Source organism: Chiloscyllium punctatum, chromosome 8 (assembly GCF_047496795.1).
Source record: "Chiloscyllium punctatum isolate Juve2018m chromosome 8, sChiPun1.3, whole genome shotgun sequence".
Taxonomy (NCBI): domain Eukaryota; kingdom Metazoa; phylum Chordata; class Chondrichthyes; order Orectolobiformes; family Hemiscylliidae; genus Chiloscyllium; species Chiloscyllium punctatum.
Window position 1 is genome coordinate 30,121,886 of NC_092746.1, and position 22,618 is coordinate 30,144,503.

At 42.0% G+C, this 22,618-nt stretch overlaps 1 protein-coding gene across 3 annotated transcripts in view; it reads right to left on the bottom strand.

The window, feature by feature from the left end:
- The window catches only part of LOC140480447 (dynein axonemal heavy chain 11-like), a 445,469-nt gene that overhangs the window by 70,197 nt on the left and 352,654 nt on the right, over positions 1–22,618 (bottom strand). For all 3 annotated transcript variants that reach the window (XM_072575322.1, XM_072575320.1, XM_072575321.1), the window contains 3 exons: positions 22,293–22,420; positions 15,858–16,085; positions 11,381–11,572 (listed from right to left, as the gene is read on the bottom strand). In XM_072575322.1, the coding sequence (XP_072431423.1) occupies positions 11,381–11,572; positions 15,858–16,085; positions 22,293–22,420 (548 nt within the window). The remainder of the gene's footprint in view (positions 1–11,380; positions 11,573–15,857; positions 16,086–22,292; positions 22,421–22,618) is intronic.

Consider the following 22,618-nt stretch of genomic DNA (forward strand, 5'->3'; position numbering starts at 1 on the left):
CAGGGGACGAAACGTTTGCAAGACAAATTCCCAGCTCGGTGAACAGAACCACAACAATGAGCACCCGAGCTACAAATCTTCTCCCAAACTTCCATATGTTTTAACTTTAACAATCTGGCAATTACAACGGACTTCATAAAATTCCTTCTGAAAGTCTGTTTACCACAACATCCATATAAATGCACTTGTTTATTACTTTAATACCCTCTTCAAAAAAGTTCAGATCGGCTTGCCAGGTAAATTTGTGTCCTACATAAATTCACCTTGGGGGATCCAAGATGGCGGCCACCCAGTAGGTCTGAGTCTGCAGAGCTCTGCTCAAGACCCAGGCAAAATAGGGTACCCACTCTCACCTCACCTGCTAAATTGTTTAAAATAGTTTTTTCCCAACAGCTTTGGTCATTCTGCATCAAACTTTAGCAGTTCGATGCTTGTTAAAATGACCAAAGGGAAAGGTTCTCGAAGTTCGCAACAGGCAGGGACCCCCCCTCCACAGCAACAGAGATGTCTGCAGCCACCCCGGGGAACTTCCCTGCAGAGACAAGTTCATTAAGCTCCGAGAGAAGATTGATGCGTCCACTGAAGAGACTGGACCAGGTGGGAGTTGATTTGGGTCATGCTGCAGAAGCATGACCAAGAGATCGAGAAACTCGGGCAGCGTGTCGGGGTGGAGGGGGTGCAACAGGCTGCAGCTTCAGAGAGTGCTGCTGAGTCATCTATGAGTCGTGTCCGTGCTCTGGAAGGTCGAGTCCGGACCTTAGAGGAGCATATCGCGAGGTCGTGGGTAAAACATTCAGTTGCTGCACCTTCCCAAACGGGAGGAGGAAGGCCAGCTTGTTGGTTTTTTAGAGCAATGGCTCCTACAACTGCTGAAACTGGAATCGGAGCTAGGCTGGGTGTGGGTTGAGCGGGCCCACCAGGTCAGACCAGCGCCCCCACCCAGTCCTCATTCGACTTCAACATTACAGGGAAGAACAAATGCTGCTGGAGACATCCAGAATCCTGGGGAAGGATCGCCATGCCATGATATGCAAGGGTTCCAAAATAATGCTGTTCCAGGACTTTTCACTGGTTGTGGTTCGCAAGAGGAAGGCATTTGATGAGGTGAAGAAGCATCTGAGGGATTTAAATATCCAGAAATGCTGCGCTTCAGTCACGGAGGATCTGTATGTAACTTCGGGTCACCGGAAAAAGTAAAAGAATTCCTGGATGCTCTCAAATAGACTGCGGGACTTGAACTGAATGGATAATGACTTTAATCTGCCCCTCTTTTGTTTTTTCTCCTCCTTTCTCCTCTCCATCCTTCCTTGGTGGTGGTGGTGGTTGGGTTGGTGGGGGGGGGGGGGGGGGGGTTATACGATTATTGGGGGATATTTCTGAGTCCTTTTTTTTGGTTGCTTAATACTTGCTAGGATTGTAATTTTATATATTTTTATCTTATGCTGTTTTACTAAGTGTGTCTAGATAATAATGTGGGGGGGGGGGGTTGGAATGGGTGGGTCACCCACTTTTCCTCCTGTTTTATAAGATATTGGCATTTATTTACTCTACTTTGTAATGTCTGGGCCAAGGGCAGGGCCCTAGCTGGGAGATGTTATGGTGGGATTATTAGAAGATAGTAATGCCTCCTGTGAACACGGGGGAAAGTCTCCTTTTAAATATGCTTTATGTTTTTTAGGAGTAGTTCTTAGTTGTTTTGATTTAGTTGTTTTAAAGAGTGTTTTTATATGTGAATCGTTATTGGTTCTTATTCAATGTCTTTTGGGTGGGGTTTTTGCTCCTGGGGTTCTCGGGCCTGCCTTGACGATCATGGCTAGTCATTCCTTTAGGTGGTGCACCTGGAATGCCAAGGGGAGCCACTCACCAATCAAAAGCAAGAAGATATTATCAAGTCTTAGAAAAAGAAGGGTTGACATAGCCCTTCTACAGAAGACACATCTACTTCGAAGCTGCAACATGGTGGGTTTGGCCAGGTGTTCTTTTCATCTTTCAGCTCAAACAGTAGGGGAGTGGCCATTCTTATTCAGAAGAATCTTCCCTTTCAAATGCTAAGCCAGATAAAAGATGAGTCTGGACTGTATATATTAATTAAAGTCCTAATATATGGAGAGGAATATGGGATACTGAATCTTAATTGCCCCCCGGCGCACCCTTTTAAATTTGTAACGGAAGTATTCTCCAAGTTGATGGCTCTCGGGGTGAACCACACAATTATAGGGGGAGATTTTAATTGTATCATCGACCTAGGGGTGGACAGGATACCTAGGAGCCCCATGGGCATATATTTGAGATCTAGGCAGTTGGTGGATCTGAAGAGGGAGTTGGGGCTGGTAGATGTGTGCAGGTGTCTTCACCCTCAGGGAGGTGTCTTCACCTTGAGGGTAGCAACTATACTTTTTATTCTAATTCACACAAGTGCCGTACAAGAATCAATACTTTTTTGTCCCGTCGACCTTTTTGAACTCGATATTGATTTGTAAAATAGGTAATATAACTAGTTCCGACCATGCCGCAGTATATATGGAGATTAAGACTAGTGCTGATGAGATAGGTTCCCGACATTGGCGTATGGACCCTTTCCTATTGAATTCATAAAATATTTAGAGTCATAGAGATGTACAGCATGGAAACAGACCCTTCGGTCCAACCCGTCCATGCCGACCAGATATCCCAACCCAATCGAGTCTCACCTGCCAGCACCCGGCCCATATCCCTCCAAACCCTTCTTATTTACATACACATCCAAATGCCTCTTAAATGTTGCTATTTTACCAGCCTTCACCACATCCTCTGGCAGCTCATTCCATACACGTACCACCCTCTGCGTGAAAAAGTTGCCCTTTAGGTCTCTTTTATATCTTTCCCCTCTCACCCTAAACCTATGCCCTCTAGTTCTGGACTCCCCGACCCCAGGGAAAAGACTTTGTCTATTTATCCTATCCATGCCCCTCTTAATTCAAAACCTTCTGAGATATCAACTCAGGCATAGCCAGTAACCCTTCGGTAATGTGGGAGACTGCTAAGGCATACGTGCGAGGCTTGATTATTTCATATTCTGCGACTCAGAAAAGAAAAAAAGGGAGAGCAATATTGTCTGCTTGAGGCTCGCCTGAAGGTGGTTGAGACAGCGTATGTTGACCGGCCCTCCATTACTAAACTACAGTGGATCACAGCCCTTATGGCAACTTTGAATACCGCACTTACTCAAACAGCAAAGAAGGCGATATTATTTGCAAAGCAGAGATTATTTGAATATGGTGACAAACCTGACAGGTATCTAGCATAACTTGACCGAAGGAAAAAGGCTCCCCAATCCATTACATCTATTAGAGAGAGTACTGGTACCCTGACTTGTGATCGTAAAAAGATCAGTGCAGCTTTTAGAAAATTCTATTTCAAGTTGTATAAGTTGCAGGACGGTGAGGATAGAACGAGGAAGATGGAGTATTTTTTTAAAAATCTGGCCCTCCCAGGCCTAACCTCAGAGCAGGTATCGTTCTCGAGTGTCCCCCGGCAACCCAGGAAGTACAGGAGGCGTGAGGCAGCTTCAGAGTGGCAAAGCGCCGGACTAGACGGATTCCAGGCTGAGTTCGAAAAGAATTTATAGGGGAATTGGTCGTGCCACTTATAAATACGTGTAATTATTCACATAGTCAAGGCTGCCTCCCGCCTTCTCTGCGAGAAGCAAATATTTCTCTCATTCTTAAGGAGGGAAAGGCCCCTGATGACTGCTCCTCATACAGACCTATATCCTTGTTGAATGTGGATTTTAAAATTCTCTTAAAAATGTTGGCATTAAGACTGGAGAGGGTTTTACCATTCATTATAAAAGAGGATCAGACAGGGTTTATAAAGGATCGCAGATCAACTAATACTATTAGATTAGATTACTTACAGTGTGGAAACAGGCCCTTCGGCCCAACAAGTCCACACCACCCTGCCAAAGCGCAACCCACCCATACCCCTACATCTACCCCTTACCTAACACTATGGGCAATTTAGCATGGCCAATTTACCTAACCTGCACATCTTTGGAGTGTGGGAGGAAACCGGAGCACCCGGAGGAAACCCACGCAGACACGGGGAGAATGTGCAAACTCCACACAGAGAGTCGCCTGAGGCGGGAACTGAACCCAGGTCTCTGGCGCTGTGAGGCAGCAGTGCTAACCACTGTGCCACCGTGCCGCCCACTAAAAGAGTCTTAATTATGGTACAAGCCTGCCAGCAGGGAACGACTCCGGGATTAGTTGTCTCTCTAGATGTAGAGAAGACATTCGATCAGGTAGAATGCCCATATCTCTTTTATACGCTGGAATGGTTTGGTGTTGGAGAAGTCTTTACTAAATGGGTTACAGTATTATATAATGATCCCAAAGCAGCGGTGATCACCAACGGTTTAAGTTCGGATAGCTTTAGCGTTGGCAGAGGTTTTTGTCAGGGATGCCCTCTCTCACCATTATTATTTATGCTGGTGATTGAGCCATTGGTGGAAGCTATACGAGCTGACCCTAATATAACGGCTCTGGAGGTTGGATCGGGTAAGCACAAAATCACTCTCTATGCGGATGAAGTCCTTCTTTTCTTAAATGATCCATTGATATCTGTGCCCCGCTTAATTCAAGTGGTTAACTTATTAGGTATGTTCTCAGGTTACAAAATCAATTTTATGAAATCTGAGGCCTTGCCACTGGGAGGTCTTACTAGTATATCCAATTTTCCGAATGGATCCCGTTTCCCCTTTCGATGGTCACTGGGAGGTTTTCTTTACTTAGGTATTTTTATTACTTCGGCATTTGGTCAGCTATATAAAGCTAATTATACACACTTATTAGAGAAAATAAGACCGGACCTTCAGTGCTGGGAAGATCTCCCAATATCCTGGCTAGGTAGAACAGCGTTGGTTAAGATGAATATTCTACCTCACCTTTTACACCCTATGAGAATACTCCCCTTGATGCTGCCGAGACAGGCGTTGCGTAAGCTTTATGGTTGGCTGGGCTCCTTTATTTGGAGTCATAGACAGCCCCTTATTAAATTAGAGAAGCTGCAGCTTCCACACGTAAAGGGAGGGCTGGATTTTCTGGATTTCAGGAAGTACCAATTGAGCTCTGTTACCTTACATAGCTGATTGGGTCTCTTGTGAGCCACAATCAATCTAGTTAGATATTGAGGCCTCCCAAGCAAAATGTCCCCTCATCAATCTATTATTTATGGACAAGATGAGAGTTATTACGGATCATTGTAAAACTCCTACTGTATTAAATACAATCAAAGCTTGGAGGATGATGCAACAGGATGAGGGTAACCCACAAAAAACCTCCCCTTATACCCCTATAGTGGGAAGGTTGGGACTCCAGCCAGGGCTGACTGACGCTGTATCCAGAACCTGGGAGTCCAGACGTATCTCCTGTTTGGGAGATCTGTTCAATGGGGAGGTCATGATGTCCTTCCAACAGCTGCGTCAGAAGTTTGGGCTGCCTAGCAAGGACCTTTCTCGATACTTTCAAATATGAGACTTCATACAAAAGAAGATCACATTGATAATTAATCCTCATAAATTGGATATGGAAAGGAGAGTGCTTCAGCTGATGGGTTCACCCTCGGTCAGTACTCTCTACTACTTATTATGTAAGAAGGTATCGAAGGACATGGAACGGTTATATAAAACCTGGAGTCAAGAATTGGGGATGGAAATCTTGTTAGAGATGTGGGAAGATGTCTGGGAAAATGCTAGGAAGATCTCTATCTGTAACAGAACTCGGGTTACTCAATTGAAGATACTTCTTAGGGCTCACATGGCACCTGAGCGACTTGCAAAGTTCAAGGCAGGAGCATCTCCAATGTGCCCTAAATGCAAAATAGAAATTGGTACTTTTATGTAATTGTCTGTGGACATGCCAGAAGATCCGCAGATACCGGGACAGCGTAACGAATGCCTTAGCAAAGATTCTGGGTATGGAGATTGGGTTGGACCCAGTGTCTCTACTTTTGGGCTCCCCAAATTGGACATCATCAGAAATATACATATAGACAAGGAAGAAAGTATGGTCTTATTCGATGTAACGGCACTGTTCACCTCTATCGACAAAACCCTAGCCAGAGAAACAGTCAACCTGCTGGACATACAGAACAGACAACAAGACGGGGAACCTATCAACAAAGACAGCATACTCAAACTACTGGACCTGTGCCTCACAACACACTTCACATTCAACAACCAAATATATGAACAAATCAATGGCACACCCATGGGCTCACCCATCTCTGGACTCATAGCAGAATGCAAAGATTAGAACAGACAGTCTTACCGCAAATTCAACCCAAACTCTGGGTCAGATATGTAGATGACACCTTTGTAATCATTAAAAACACAGAAATAGACAACACACACCAGATCATTAACGCCACACTCACAGAAATCCAATTCACTAGAGAGGAAGAAAAGGACGACCAACTCCCATTCCTAGACGTGATGGTACAGAGAACACCTAACGGAGAATTCATCACAAAGGTTTACAGGAAAGCCACACACACAGACCAAGTCCTGAACTACGAAAGCAACCACCCCAACACACACAAAAGAAGTTGCATCAAGACACTGTTCAAAAGGGCCACAACACACTGCAGCACATCAGAACTGCAAAAAGAGGAAAAAGAACACCTCTATAATGTATTCTCCAAAAACGGATACCTCCACAATTTCATCAACAGATGCCTAAGGGAAAAACAATGGAATGAGGACATGCCACAACCCAAAGGACTAGCCACATTACCATACATCAAGAACATTTCTGAACTGATAGCCAGACTACTACAACCACTCGGACTCATAACAGCACACAAACGAACAGCCACTCTCACCAGGACAAAGGACCCAATACCCAGCATGAGCAAAACCAACGTAGTGTACAAAATCCCATGCAAGGACTGCATAAAACACTACATAGGACAAACAGGAAGACAGCTAATGATCCGTATCCATGAAAACGACATGACCAGCTATCCTTAGTAGCCACACATGCAGATGACAAGCAACATGAGTTCAACTGGGACAACACTACTATTATAGGTCAAGCCAAACAGAGAACAGCCAGGGAATTCCTCGAGGCATGGCATTCATCCACAGATTCTATCAACAAACACATCGACCTGGATCCAATATACCAGCCACTGCAGCGGACAGCTGGAACTGACAACCGGAAGCGGCAGAGACAAACCACTACAAATGCCAGAGGAAACATCACAGAAGCGCTTCACAGGGGGCTCCCAAGCACTGAGGATGTCACCTAGACAGGGGACGAAACGTCTGCAACACAAATTCCCAGCTCGGCGAACAGAACTACAACAACGAGCACCCGAGCTACAAATCTTCTCCCAAACTTTGAATCCCCAAGTTTCCCCTCTTTGGATGTATAAGGGAGGAAATTATTCACTATCCTTTCCTTTTGTACAAGGAAAAACATCTTAGTGAATTGGGTATTCGAAGGTCCCCCAGGACTTTCAAACTGGCATAGGATAGTCGTGGAATATATTCCCCTTGACTTCCTCATGAATATGATGCACCAAAAAAATGGAATAATTTTATAGAACATGGCAGCCCTTTTTGAACTACATTGACACAGATATATCGACTATATTGTTCAGGGCCTTTGCTGAGCCGTGGGGGTGGTTCTGGCTGGTTCGGGGACTCCTGGGAGGAGGAATCCTGTATAAATATGGGTTTTGTTATGACTTGATATAAATTTATTTTTGAATATGTATCTAGTTATTTATTTACTTACTTATTTACTTTTCTCCTTTTTTTATTGTTAGTAATGTATGATATCCTATTTTATGTTTTGGTAGTTGTAGAATAGAATAGAAATTAGTTTTTTAATAAAATTTATATTGCTGGTGTTATTATATTGTAAAGTGGAATACACTATTTTGTACTATTTTTTGTAATTTTGTAAAAAATCTCAAATCCTCCTTTTCCATAAAAACATCTATAAAAAAAAACTAATTCACCTTGGCTCTCTTTGATCTGGTGAACATTTTCAAGCTGTTTAATCAACCTAACCTGCATTTTAGACTTCAGCAATTTCCCAACAAGAAATCTCAGAGTAACTGGTCTGTCATTCACTCACTTCCCTCTGTTATAATTTTTGAATCGCAGAGTGACAAGTGCATTGTCCAAACTAAAGGAATTACTTTGGGTTAACAGGACTTTGAAATCATTGGATTAAAACCAGAGGGCTCAAATCATCTGCCATGTTTTGGTGGCATTATTTTCTTCATTACAATTATTTTGCTTTGGTTAATTCTAAAATCTCAGAGTCTAAGCATGTGATAGAAATAAACATGACAATCATGTGTGTCCTGCAGTTGGTCATAGGCTGCACGTTCGTCCTGTAAGTGATTATTATGCACATGACACGGCAATGACAGTCACAAGACAATTACACACAGTATATACACAGGTGTCATATGCCCTGAGATATCCAATGAATTAAGAGGTGTAATCATCATGGAACATGCAAGTAAAGCTTTGAGCAAGTTTACATTGTGGTTGAACATTTAGGATGATCACCAATAAATGAGGTCCATAGATTGCCAAGAAAATTCAATACAAATTGTGACAATGATCCTAAACGGGACCTATGTCAAGTCACAAATTAATGAGAGACATTCCATAGCAGCGGTCCTTAAAGGCCACAGCTTGCTTTCACTGGATATTAAAACAAAGACTGTAGACATTCAGGTAACAGAGTAAAAATCCTCAAGAATTTTAGTAGTTGACAATACATTTAAGCATGCATTTAAGTATAAAGTGGAAAAAGAGACAAAAAAAGGGAACGGATAGTTGGAGAGAGTTTGAAGTATATTGCAAGGTATCAGATAAGGGTCAATCAGCTTTATTTCAAATGTGAGGCTATCCTAAAATACTTATAGATACAACTTATAGGGATAAAGCATCATTAGAACCAAAGCAAATTTAATAGCTGGGGTGGACTGAGTTGTTGGCAGTTGAAATGTTAGAGTGAACTGCTCCAGTGGCAGGAAAGTAATATTCAAGTTTTCCATTTTGCTCTTTATGCCAAATATTCATGGGAGTGTAAGAGAATTAGTTTGACAGCCAGATTTTTAGAGAACAATGTCAGAAACTGTCCAAAGAGGCAGCAGATGCAGAAGAGAATCCACGTAAACTAAACATATGTTTCTAAGGCCTGAATGTTTCTTACAAGGTAGGGTTTTTATTTTTAAGATCTTTTTTGTGAAAAACTCAATTGAACATAAATCCCACATATTCAGCGGCATGTTAAAGGACATACTTCAGCTATTGTCATGATGCATATTGATGCTTTATTATGGTGTGGTATTGCAGAATTTCAGAAATGCATTGATAATAAGATTAGGTTAGGATTTAAAATTTGGAGTCAGACTTGAAGAGTCTGACATCAGTGCATTTCCGTCAAATGCACTAAAACAGGAAGTCTGTCCTGTTGGCATTCATCTTTGTGTGTCCGTACTGCACTGAAACCAGAACTGAAAGCAATGTTCCCATTATGGTTTCCTTGTGCTTGCTATGCTGCTGTCTCCCCATTCTCTGCTCCCTTGCTGTCCCACTCAACCTAAGTTCCCTTATTGCCTTATTTTTTGGTTTGACATGTACAAAGTAAATCACAGCTCCTGAAACAAACCTTTCTAATTCCCACACTGTAAAATGCATAGATGTGGACGCTGTGTTCAAAAAGTGCAGAACATAGGTGGACTGGTTGGCTCAATGTTTATGAAATTGAACAGTGTGCTTGTTCCAGTAAAGTTTCAAGGCAATAATGTCACACACAGTGCAACTCTGATGAGGGTCGCGCAGCCAACACTGCCTTTAAACACAATGCTTTAGATAGTAAGCAAAATGGATATGATTGTAATTTAATTAATTTTAATCAATGACCTAATCTGGAATGTATTACACACAAGAGAAAGTGAGGCCTGCAGATGCTGGAGATCAGAGCTGAAAAATGTGTTGCTGGAAAAGCGCAGCAGGTCAGGCAGTATCCAAGGAGCAGGAGAATTGACGTTTCGGGCATAAGCCCTTCTTCAGGAATCTTGAAGAAGGGCTTATGCCTGAAACGTCGATTCTCCTGCTCCTTGGATGCTGCCTGACCTGCTGCGCTTTTCCATGTATTACACACACCTTGGTTACATGTACTTGTCACAAAATAATGACATGAGATCAAAAGAGATAAACCAACTACAGTGTATAATTGATCAGTTGATCCAACTTTGCACTGAAATTCTACTGAGAGCTAGTTTTTTTTGTGCTGGAGTTAAATATTTCAAAGAAGTAAAGGCTGTGTATTATCTATATAGGAAAGAATAGCTGCAGATTAATCATGCATCCTAATCCTCCACCTGTTTTCAGGAGCTAACCAATTTTGTCTCTGATGGTATTGAGCATTCAGATTATACTATTTACATTGTGGACTTGAATGGTTCCTTGTTTTATGGGCTGCAGATCAGCAACAATACATTCTTCCATTTTGGTACATAGCTAGCTGAAGTCAACTTATACTTTACTGATTAAAATGTATTTATTCTGAATGTTAGTTACTCAATATATTTCACGGTGAGAGTGGACGTTGCCAAATAGATTCGGGACAAACCTGGGCCCCAGCACCTCCAAACGTAACCACTGGGAGCTTTGTACAAACCTTTACACACTTGTATAAAGGCAAAAACAATGCTGCACGTAACTGAGAAGTGTTCCCTCTACAGTCTGAGAGATGGACTAATCATCTTAAACCACAATGATTGGCTCTGGGGATTTGCTCTTAAACAAAAACAAACAAACCCAAATTGGGGTATGAAGTCCAGATCTCATTGTTTTTTCAAACAGACTCCAATGGCAATTTTATTCTAATGCATGGTGGGATTTGCAGAAGTTTTTCCAACTTAAGTTGCCTCTAATCACGGCATGGTGGCTCAGTGGTTAGCACTGCTGCCTCACAGCGCCAGGGACCCTGGTTCGATTCCAGCCTCGGGCGACTGTCTGTGTGGAGTTTGCACATTCTCCCTGTGTCTGCGTGGGTTTCCTCCGGTTTCTTCTCACAGTTCAAAGATGCGCAGTTAGGTGAATTGGCCATGCTAAATTGCCCATAGTGTTAGGTGTATTAGTTAGGGGGAATGGGTCTGGGTGGGTTGCTCTTCGGAGGGTCGGTGTGGACTGGTTGGGCTAAAGGGCCTGTTTCCACACTGTAGGGAATCTAATCTATACTTGCCTATCATTGGTTTTGCGTCTCAGCGTGTAAACTTCTTTCAGCATTAATTTTCAGTGTCTACTGGATAAATGTCTATTGAGCTGTAAGTTGTAATAAATATTCAGGAGATTGTCTCTTACTTTAGTGTTTGCCTCCAGGTAATTATAAAGGACATTGACCGATATAGTGAGATCTCCAGCATTGAAAGGATAGCTTCGGTTCCAACCTTGAGGGCCAAACTTGCGTCTTTCAGCCACACACGCATGAAAGTAACAGAGGCAGAAGAGAATGGCTTTGAACTCATGTTCTCGAGAACACATTTCCAGAATATTCTGCAAGACACAATATAAAAACAAATCACTTTTAAATTCTAAAGCTTATTGTACTGACTGCATTTCACAATAATCAATTATGAAATTTAAATTGAGAATCAACAGCTAGACATGATCACACAGCAAAATAAGTTTATTTATTTACTTATTCATGATGTGGGATATGAGCATTGCTGGCTGGGCAATAGTTGCCCTTGAGAAGCTGGTGGTGAGCTGCCTTCTTGAACCACTATAGTCCACCCTGCTGTGCCATTAGGGAAGGAATTTCAGGATTTTGACCCAGCAACAATGAAAGAATGGTGATATATTTCAAGTCAGGATGCTAAGTGGCTTGGAGGGGATCTTGAAGATGATGGTGTTCTCATACATCTGCTGCCCTTGCCCTTCTAGATGGAAATGGTTATGGGTTTGGAAGGTGCTGTCGGAGGATCTTTGGTGAATTTCTGCAGTGCATCTTGTAGACAGTGAACACTGCTATTACTGAGTATCTGTGGTGGAGGGAATGGATGCTAGTGGTTGCAGTGCCAATGAAGTAGGCTGCTTTGTCCTGGATGGTGTTAAGCTTCTTGACTGTTGTTAGGGCTGCACCCTTCCAGGCAAGTAGGAGTATTTCATTTCACTCCTGATTTGTGCCTCATAGCTGGTGGACAGGCTTTGGGGACTCACAAAGTGAATTACTCAGCACAATATTCCTCTCACCTCACCTCTGTAATTCAACTCCTTTGTCCATGTTTGAACCAAGGCTGTATTGAGATCAGAAGCTGAGTGACCCTGGCAGAATGCAAACTGGATGTCATTGAGCAGGTTATTGCTGAGCAGATGCTGCTGATAGCACTGTTGATGCCACCTTCTACCACTTTACTGATGATCAAGAGTTGACTGATGGGGCAGTAATTGGCCGGGTTGGATTTGTCCTGCTTTTTATGTACAGGACATACTTGGGCAATTTTCCACATTGTTGGTAAATGCCAGTATTGTAATTGTACTGGAACAGCGTAGCTAGGGGAGTGGCAAGTTCTGGATCACAAGTCTTCAGTACTATTACTGGAATGTTGTCAGGGCCTGGAACCTTTGCAGTATCCCGTACCTCCAACTGTGAAGACTGGTATCTGTAATGCTGGGGACCACTGGAGGAGGCCAAGATGGATCATCTACTTGGCACTTCTGGCAGAAGACTACAGTGAACGCTTCAGCCTTACCTTTTGCATTGATATGATGGGCTCTTCCATCATTGAGAATGGGGATATTTGTGGAGCCTCCTCCTCCAGCCAGTTGTTTAATTGTCCACCACCATTCACGAATGGATGTGGCAGGATTGCAGAGCTTAGATCTGATCTGTTGGTTGTGGGAAAACTTAAGCTCTGTCAATCACTTGCTGCTTATGCTGTTTGGAAGCTGCATCAGGTTGACACTTCATCTTCAGTTATGCCTGATGCTGTTCCTGCACTCTCCATTGAACCAGGGTTGATCCCCTGGCTTGACAGTAATGGTTGAGTGAAGGATATGCCATGAGGTTACAGATTGTGCTGAAGTATGATTCTACTGCTGTTGATGGCCCACAGTGCCTTATGGATGCCCAGTCTCGAGCTGCTAGATCGGTTCAAAGTCTGTCCCAATTAACAAGGTGATAGTGTCACACAACATGATGGAGGTTATTCTCAATGTGAAGGCGAGACTTTGTCTCCACAAGGACTGTGCAGTGGTCGCTCTTATCGTTAATGTCATGGACGGATGCATTGCAGTTGGCAGATTGGTAAGGTAGAGGTCAAGTGCGTTTTTCCCTCTTGTTGGCTGCCTCACCACCTGCTACAGACCCAGTCTAGCGACTATGTCTTTTAGGACCCGACCAGCTCAGTCTGTAGTGCTGCTGCTGAGCCACTCTTAGTGGTGGCATTGAAATCCCCCACCCAGAGTAGATATTGCACCCTTGCCAGCCTCAGTGCTTCCTCCAAATGTTGTTCAACATGGAGGAGTACCAATTCATCAGCTGACGGAGGGTGGTACATGGTAATGAGCAGGAGGTTTACTTGCCCATGTTTACCCTTAAGCCATAAGACTTCATGGGTTCTGAAGGCAATGTTGAGGACTCTCAGACAAACTCCCTCCTGACTGTATATCACCGTGCTGCTACCTCTGCTGGGTCTGTCCTGCCTGTAAGACAGGATACATCCAGGGATGGTGATGGTGGTGTCTGCGACATTATCTGTAAGGTATGATTCCATAAGTATCAGTATGTCAGGCTGTTGCTTGACTAGTCTGAGAGACATCTCTCCCAATTTTGGCACTTGCTCCCAGGTGTTAGTGAGGACGACTTTACAGGGTCGACAAGGCTGTTTCTGCCATTGTCTTTTCCGGTGCCCAGGTCAATGCTTGGTGATTCATTCGGTTTCATTTCTTTGTGACTTTGTAGCGACTGGTAAAACTGAATGGCTTTCTAGGCCATTTCAAAGGCCAGTTGAGAATCAACCACATTGCAGTAGGTTTGGAGTCACATGTAGGCCAGAACAGGTGAGAATGGCAGATTTCCTTCCCTGAAGGACATTAGTGAACCTTCAGGGTAGTGTCCTAATTATGACTCTTCTCAATTATAACACAGATGCTGACTGATGACTGCACAATCACAACCATTCACAATTTCTCCATTAATGAAGCCAGTTTCTATCTATATACAACATGACCCAAACAAAATTCAGGTTTGAGCTGATAAGGGGCAAATAGTACTTGTGTCACACAGAATTTAGAATCCCTAAAATGTGGAAACAGGCCCTTTGGCCCAGCAAGTCCAGAACGACCCTCCAAAGAGTCTCTCACTCATTATTCTATATTTACCCCAGCTAATGCACCTAACCTACACATCCCTCTACACTACAGGCAATTTAGCATGGCCAATTCACCTAACCTGCACATCTTTGGATTGAGGGAGGAAACCTGAGCACCCTGAGGAATCCAACGCAGACACAGGGAGAATGTGCAAACTCCACACAGACAGTCACCCAAGGCTGGGTTCGAATGCGGGATCCTGGCACTATGAAACAGCAGTGCTAACCAGTGAGATACCGTGCTGTCTGTAAAGTTGCTGGATAAATTGCCATTTCCAACACAAGAGAATGTAACCATTGCCCCTTGAAATTCAGCAGCATTACTATGGCTGAATCCCCTATAGACATTACCCTGGAGGTTACCATGGATTTGATACTTAACCAGCTTCAATTGCTTTGGAAGCTTGAAATTCTAAAGCGAGTAACTCACATCCAGACTCACCAAACGTTTTCCATCATCTATACTGCACAGGTCAGGAGTGTGATGGAATATTCTCCACTCGTCTGAATGAATTCACATTCAACAACACTTCAGGAATGTGATGCCATCACCATCCAGACCAAACCAGCTCACTTGACTGACACCTCATTCTAATACCTTAAAAGTTCATTCTCTCCACCATTGAGGTTTGGTTGTAGCAATTTGACGCGTGTATTGTAAACAAAATACACAGCAGCAGCTCACCAAGACTCTTTTGACATCACCTTCCAAATCCACACCAACTGTCACCTCGATGCATCAGGCCACCAGATGCATGGCAAAAAGCATCAACTGCAAGTTCCCCTCCAAATCTCAGTCTCCCTGACTTGGAACTATGTTGCATTCTGTCAGTGTCACTGGGTCAATGCCCTGGATCTTCCTTTCTATTAGTATTCTGGGCATAGAAATACCACATGGACAGCAGCTCCTATCAACTTCTCATAGCAACGAAGGATGGACAACAAATACTGACCTAACCAGCAACACACATGTCCCATGAACAAATAGTGTATATATTTCAGGAGTAATTTAACTTTTGGTGATGGCATAAGTGGTATTAAACTAAGTATCTATTCTATACATCATTCCTTTTTGCAAGCAGCTAAACATAATCGTCTATTTCCTAACACTGCCGAAATGAACCCATTCTAACTGGAATCTGCTTGTTTTACTTTTACAGTATCAACTCTCATTCATAAAAGGATAAAATGTACAATGATAACTCCTCTTACTATCACAATATTTTAATGATGCGACATCGGATTTTGCTATTGGCAGTGTGTTGGTATATTCTCTAAATAAAGTGTTATATAAATATTATTGACTGTTTGAAATTGTTTCAGTATTAATTACTTTGCTTTTCTGACTAAATAAACTGACTGCAAGTTTTTCAAAGAATCTTTGATTTAAAGCAAGCTTGACATTGAGGGAAAGTATTAAGCAAGCACTGGATATGACTGCAATCTCCAAACTGTTTGTCTCCTACCTGGTCAAAGTTATAGAGGGCCGCATGTAGATTGGCCAGCATGCCAATAGGTGGTTCATCGGTAATCTTGATTGAGCTTTCCAGTATTCCTTGAGGAATGACATGTTCCTCTGAGGTTGGGGCAGGCTCAGCACTAATGAACACCCTGAAATCAGGATGACTGTCCTTGCTGAATTGCTCCAGCAGCTTTTCTAGTGTTCCCAACCATTTCACTACTAGGTGAATATTCTAGAAATCAGAGCATGCAAAAGATTTTTAGTTTTAAAATCTGGCAATTAAGTTATTGAAAATCTACATACTAATCATATGTTGGCAACAGATCATTTCATAAAATGGAAAAGGAGTAAAAAGAATAGTAATGCTTAATTCATATTATTGGTAATAAAGTCCTTCAGACAGCTCATCTATCACAAACTTTAACACTCATACTCAAACTTTATGAATCCTCAATTTTTTTCAGGACAAAGTTTTGCACTGACATTACTTCATTCTATACGTCGTCAGTATATATTTAATTTTATCATTCAGTTTATAGGGTACTAAATAATGATGCATTATTACATGAATATTTATGTTTCTTTAAAATTCCAATTAAAAACTTTGCTAGAGATAATAAGTCATGTATTTTAAGTAGATTATTGACTTTGCTAGTCATCTCCATAAGTTGTTTCATCAAAAGATGGAGAAGCATTTTGGGGTGTATAGAGACATAATGATTTCGCATCTTTCTTCAAGGTAATGCTGCATTAAGCATTGAGTTTCATTCATCCTGTAAGCACTTTAGGGCAACACCTAATCAAACGAGTTTTTAATCTCTTGCTGGTTTTTATGTGTTGAACTTCAGGAGATGGGAGAGATTTTAAATAAATATTTTGTCAGTTTTTACTGCGGCGAAAAAAATGGAGGCTAGAGAACTCAGGGAAATAAATGCTGATGTTTTGAAAACATCAGAGGAAGAGGAAGTGCTGGAGGTCTTAGAAAACATAAAGGTAGATAAATCTCTGGGACCTGATGAAGTGTATCCCAGGACATTGTGAGAAGTTAGGGAAGAAATTGTGGGGCCCCTAGCAGAGTTATTTGTACCATTTATAACCACAGGTGAAATATTGGAGGACTGGAGCATGGCTAATAACTTGCCTTCATTTAAGAAAAGTTTAAGGAGAAGTCTGGGAACTAAAGACCTGTGAGTTTGACATCAGTGGTGGGTAATTTGTCGGAGGTGATTCTGAAAGATAGGATTTACATGAATTTGGAGAGGCAAGGACTGATTAAGGATAGTCAGCATGGCTTTGTGCGAGGGAAATCATGTCTCACAAACTTGATTGAGTTTTTTCAGGCAGTAACCAAAAAGGTTGATTATAGCAGAGCAATAGCCATTGCTTACATATTATTTAGCAAAGCCTTTGACAAAATTCCACATAGAAGGCTAAGTAGTAAAGTTAGATCACTTGGGATTCAGGGGAGGCTTGCCGACTGGATACAAAATTGACCTTATGATAGGAGACAGGGGGTGATGGTAGAGGATTGTTTTTCAGACTGGAGGTCTGTAACCAGCAGTGTGCCACAGGGATTGATACCGGGTCCACTTTTGTTTGTCATTTATATAAATGATTTGGATGACGATATTGGAGGTATAGTTAGTAAGTTTATGTATGACACCAAGAATGGTAGCTTAGTGGACAGTGAAGAAGATTATCTAAGATTACAAAGAGATCTTGATCAATTAGGCTAATGGACTGAGGAATGGCACAGGGAGTTTAATTTGGATAAATGTGAGGTTTTGATAAAACTAATATGGACAGGACTTATACTGTTATTGGTAGGGCCTTGGGTAATGTTGTAGAACAGAGACACCTAGCGGTTCAGGTGAATAATTCTTTGAAATTTGCGTCACATATAGATAGGGTGGTAAAAAAGGCATTTAGCACACTTACTTTCATTATCAGACCTTGAAGTACAGGAATTGGGATGTCATGTTGAGATTATAAAGGACATTGGTGAGGCATCTTCTGGAGTACTGTGTTGAGTTCTGGCCACCCAGCTATAGGAAGCATATTATTAAATTGGAGAAGGTTCAGAAAAGATTTACCAGGATGTTGCTGGGAATGGAAGATTTGAGTTATAAAGGTATGCTGGATAGACTGTGTAGGAGTCTAGAGTGTAGGAGGTTGAGGGGTGACCTTATAGAGGTTTATAAAATCATGAGGAGCATAGATAATGTGAATAGCCAAGGTCTTTTCCCTAGACTGGGGGAGTTCAAAACTAGGGATGTATTTTTCAGGCGCGAGGAGGATGATTTAAAAAGCACACAAGGGGCAACCTTATTTACACAGATGTTCGGATGTAGAATGAATGACCAGAGGAAGTGGTGAATGCAGGTAATAGTTACAACACTTAAAAGAAATTTTAATAAGTATGTGAATAGGAAAGATTTAGTGGGAAATGGGCCAAATGGTAGGGCCTTGGTAATGTTGTAGAACAGAGGCATGTTTGGGTTGGGAACATGATTCATGTGGAATTATTGGAGTCTGTTTCCATGCTGTATGACTCTGACTCATGCATTCTTGCTGAAGAGTGAGAATTCTTGACTGTGAAGTGTGTTCTCCACTGTCAGACACCATTATGTTCACTATCCTCTTCCTGATAGGTCTGGTGTGACAGAGAAAGTCTATTGGTAGTCTAATAAGAGGCCTTTATTTTAAAGATGATGCAGTTTCTTGCATGATAGCAACTAGGTCCAAGTTACATTGACAAAGTAGACCATTAAACAAAGACAATAAAAGGGAGGCCTTAGCATTAGGTCTCACTGGTCAAAAGTCAAAGTTGTTCTGCACAAGTCCATATGACACCATCATATTAGACAGTGTTGAATATACTCCTCGGCATTTACTCTTTCAGATCCTTATATTACAGATACAGGGACCTTTGCAATATTAGGTTGTTGGGACAACTGTAAATTGAGGGATTGAGGGATTCATTAAGGTATGCTTTGTATCCGTGTCCAAAAGACTTGCTTGAGCAGTTAGTGATGGTCGGTGGAAAATTCAGGTCAGTTTGGCAAGGAATGATTGAGTTGGACCAGAGTTGTGAGTAGTCTTGGACTGCACTTGGACATAACATGTGTGTCCAAAGAATGGCATGAAGTTAAATACATTTTTCTTCTTTTATTTATGTAGCATTGTTTGATAATTAGTAACTGAATGATGTTGATTTCACACAGATGATCCCTGCAATGGTAGGCCTACAGCTGAGGATCCTGGGATTGTATTCATCAGAGATTAGAAGGTTGAGGGGAGATCTAATAGAAATTTACAAGATAATGCATTGCTTAGAAAGGGTGGATGCTGGGAAATTGTTTCCATCAGGCAGGGATACTAGGATTTGTGGGCACAGCCTTAGAATTAGAGGGGGCCAATTTAGAATGGAAATGAGGAGACATTTCTTCAGCCAGAGAGTGGTGGGCCTGTGGAATTCATTGCCACGGAGCGCAGTGGAGGCGGGGACGTTAAATGTCTTCAAGGCAAAGATTGATAAATTCTCAATCTCACAAGGAATTAAGGGATATGGGGAGAGTGCGAGTAAGTGGTGTTGAAATGCCCATCAGCCATGATTGAATAGTGGAGTGGTTTTGATGGGCCGAATGGTCTTACTTCCACTCCTATTTCTTAGGGTCTTATGGTCTTATTTGTTTGAATGTTCCATTGAAAAGTCTTAAAAAGTGAATTGGGAAATTAATTTCTTCCAGAAAGTTACTGCTCTGTAAGGGTTTTGTAATAATAAGTTATTATTTCACAGTGTAATTTCACAATCAAGGCATGCTGAGCCACTTGCTGAGATATTTGTATCATCGATAGTCATGGGTGAGATACTGGAAGACTGGAGGTTGGCTAGTGTGGTGCCACTATTCAAGAAAGGTGATAAGGAAAAGCTAGGGAATTATTGATCAGTGCGCATGACATCAGAAACATAGGTGCTGTAGGCCATTTGGCCCTTCGAGTGGCTAAATTGTTGCAGGGATTCTGAGGGACATGTTGTGCATGGGAAAATGCATCTCACTAACATGATTGGTTTTTTTGAAGGAGTGACAGAGAAGATTGATGAAGGCGGAGTGGTGGACATTGTCTATGTGGACTTTAGTAAAGTATTTGACAAGGTTTCGCATGGTAGACAGGTTAGCAAAGTTAGATCACATGGAATCCAAGAGACAGCTTGCCATTCAGATACAAAATTGGCTTGAAGGTAGAAGACAGAGGGTGGTGTGGAGGGTTGTTTTTCAGATAGGAGGCCTGTGACCACTGGAGTGCCACAAGTTTCGGTGCTGAGTCCACTGCTTTTTGTCATTTATATAAATGATTTGGATGTCAATGTACGAGGCATGGTTAGTAATTTTGCAGATAACACCAAAATTGGTGGTGTAGTGAACAGTGAAGAAGGTTATCTCAGAGTAGAGTGGGACCTTGATCAGGTGGGCTGAAGAGTGGCAGATGGAGATTAATTTAGATAAATGGGTGGTATTGCATTTCAATAAGGCAAACCAGGGTAGGACTTTCACACCTAATGGTAGGGTCCTGGGGAGTTTTGCTGAACAAAGAGTCCTTGGGGTACAGGTTCATAGTTCCTTGAAAGTGGAGTCACAGGTAGACAGGGTAGTGAAGAAGATGGTGTTTGGTATGCTTGCTTTCATTGGTCAGTGCATTGAGTATAAGATCTGGGAGGTCATGTCATACCTGTACAGCTCATTGATGAGGCCATTTCTGGAATACTGCATTCAGTTCTGGTCTCCCTGCTATAGGAACAATGCTGTTAAATTTCAAAGGGTGCAGAACAAATTTACAAGGATGTTGCCGGGATTAGAGGGTTAGTTATAGATAGAGGCTGAATAGATGGGGGCTATTTTCCTTGGAGCATCAGAGGCTAAGGGGTGACTATATAGGCGCTTATAAAATCATGAGGGGTGTGGACGGCTATTAGGACCGGAATCGCTGAGGTCTTTTTCCAACATTAGGGGAATCCAAAACTTGAGGGCATAGATTTAAGTTGAAAAAGGAAAAGATTTAACAGTTACTTAAGGGGCAACTTTTTCACACAGAGGATGCTGAGAGTATGGAATGTGGTGCTGTGCATTTGGAATGAACTGCCAGAGGAAGTCTTGGAGGCTGATACAATTACAACATTTAAATGGCATCTGGATGAGTATATGAATAAGAAAGGTGTAGAGGGATATGGGCCAAATGCTAGCACTCGGAACTCGATTAATTTAGAATATCTGGTCAGCGTGGACAAGTTGAACTGAAGGGTCTGTTTCTGTGCTGTACAACTCTATAGCTAATTACCCATATTAAAATGTTCCTCTAGTGCCTGAGTGTTAAGAGGATGGGATTGTCATATTTGAGAGGCTGGAGGAGGGCAGGACTGGGGTATGACTATAGCTCCATCAGTTGTTGTTAAGGAGACAAGACGTTGAATAATTCTTTTGCTCAGACCTATCCCGAGTGCAATGTTAGCTTTGAATCAATGGTCACACCCTCTGCTCTGCCTTAAGGAAATGCTACATTTTCAGAGATGTCATCTCAATGTTAAGTGGATGTTAAAGAAACCACCATATTATTTAACAGCAGCAGTAGAATTCTCCCAGTGTCCATTTATACCTTGCTGACAGTTCTCCATAAACAAATTATTTGGTTAAGTTTCTGAGGGAAGTTGCTGTGTACACATTTCTTATATCAGAATTGCAATTGTAATTGTGAAGTACCTCATTTTGACATGTCCTGAGGTTGACAGAGGTTCTATTTAAATGCAAATTCTTTACCTTTCCTGACACTAGAGAAATGGCCACACTGGTGAGATTACGTCTCCTGTCAGAAATCTTATTACATCTGTCTGAAGCAAATAGCTGCACACTAAAAAGAAACTTCAAAGCTGTGAAGCTCACACAGTAGTTTTAGCAGCAACTAGGAGAGCATCAAATTCTGTATTTATGCCAAATAGATCAGCACAGTATTTTTACAGCACTATTATGGTGTGCCCTCCATGTCCCAGACACTTTCTCTGAAGAAGTGCTGGGCACAGGTGAGGTATTTTTCCATTAATAAGGAAAATGATGCAAAAACACTGTCACACCTCTCCTATAACCAGTACAGGACGGCACTGACAAGATGGATTGCAGCAAGTCTATGGGATGGCACAGATAGACCAGTATATTGGAACTGGACAGTAATAGCACCACTCCTGTCTCCAATTCACTCCATGCAAAGAATGCCTGCCACCTATGAGAAGCAATTTAAGTCAGAATGTGACAAGGCTACTTTAATACCCAACTCAGGGAAATCAAGCTCTAAAAGTTGTTACAAAGATGGCTACTTTATCACCTGAGATTAGCAGGAACCGCTTTTCTGATTACATCTGACCATCATAATGCTTTTCAATACTCTTTACCTGCAAAATGACCCAATGGCCTTCCTTGAAAGCTTTTTCTAAAGCTACTTCAGCTACCGCCTCCTGCCCTTGACCCAGTGAAACATTATGAAATCTTCCAGAATCAATAGTGAATCCCAGCTTTTTACCTGGAATGCAAGCAAAACACAAGTAAAAGGTTTTTCATCAGAAGTTTCACAAATTGTGATCATAAATATAGCACCAGTTCTTAATGTTGCCTTTGGGATCCAACAACACAACCCCATTCATTGTAGCTCATGAAGAAGCTTTTTAGATTTTTAGAATATGCAGCAATCCCAAATAAATAAACTTTAATTTCAGATTGT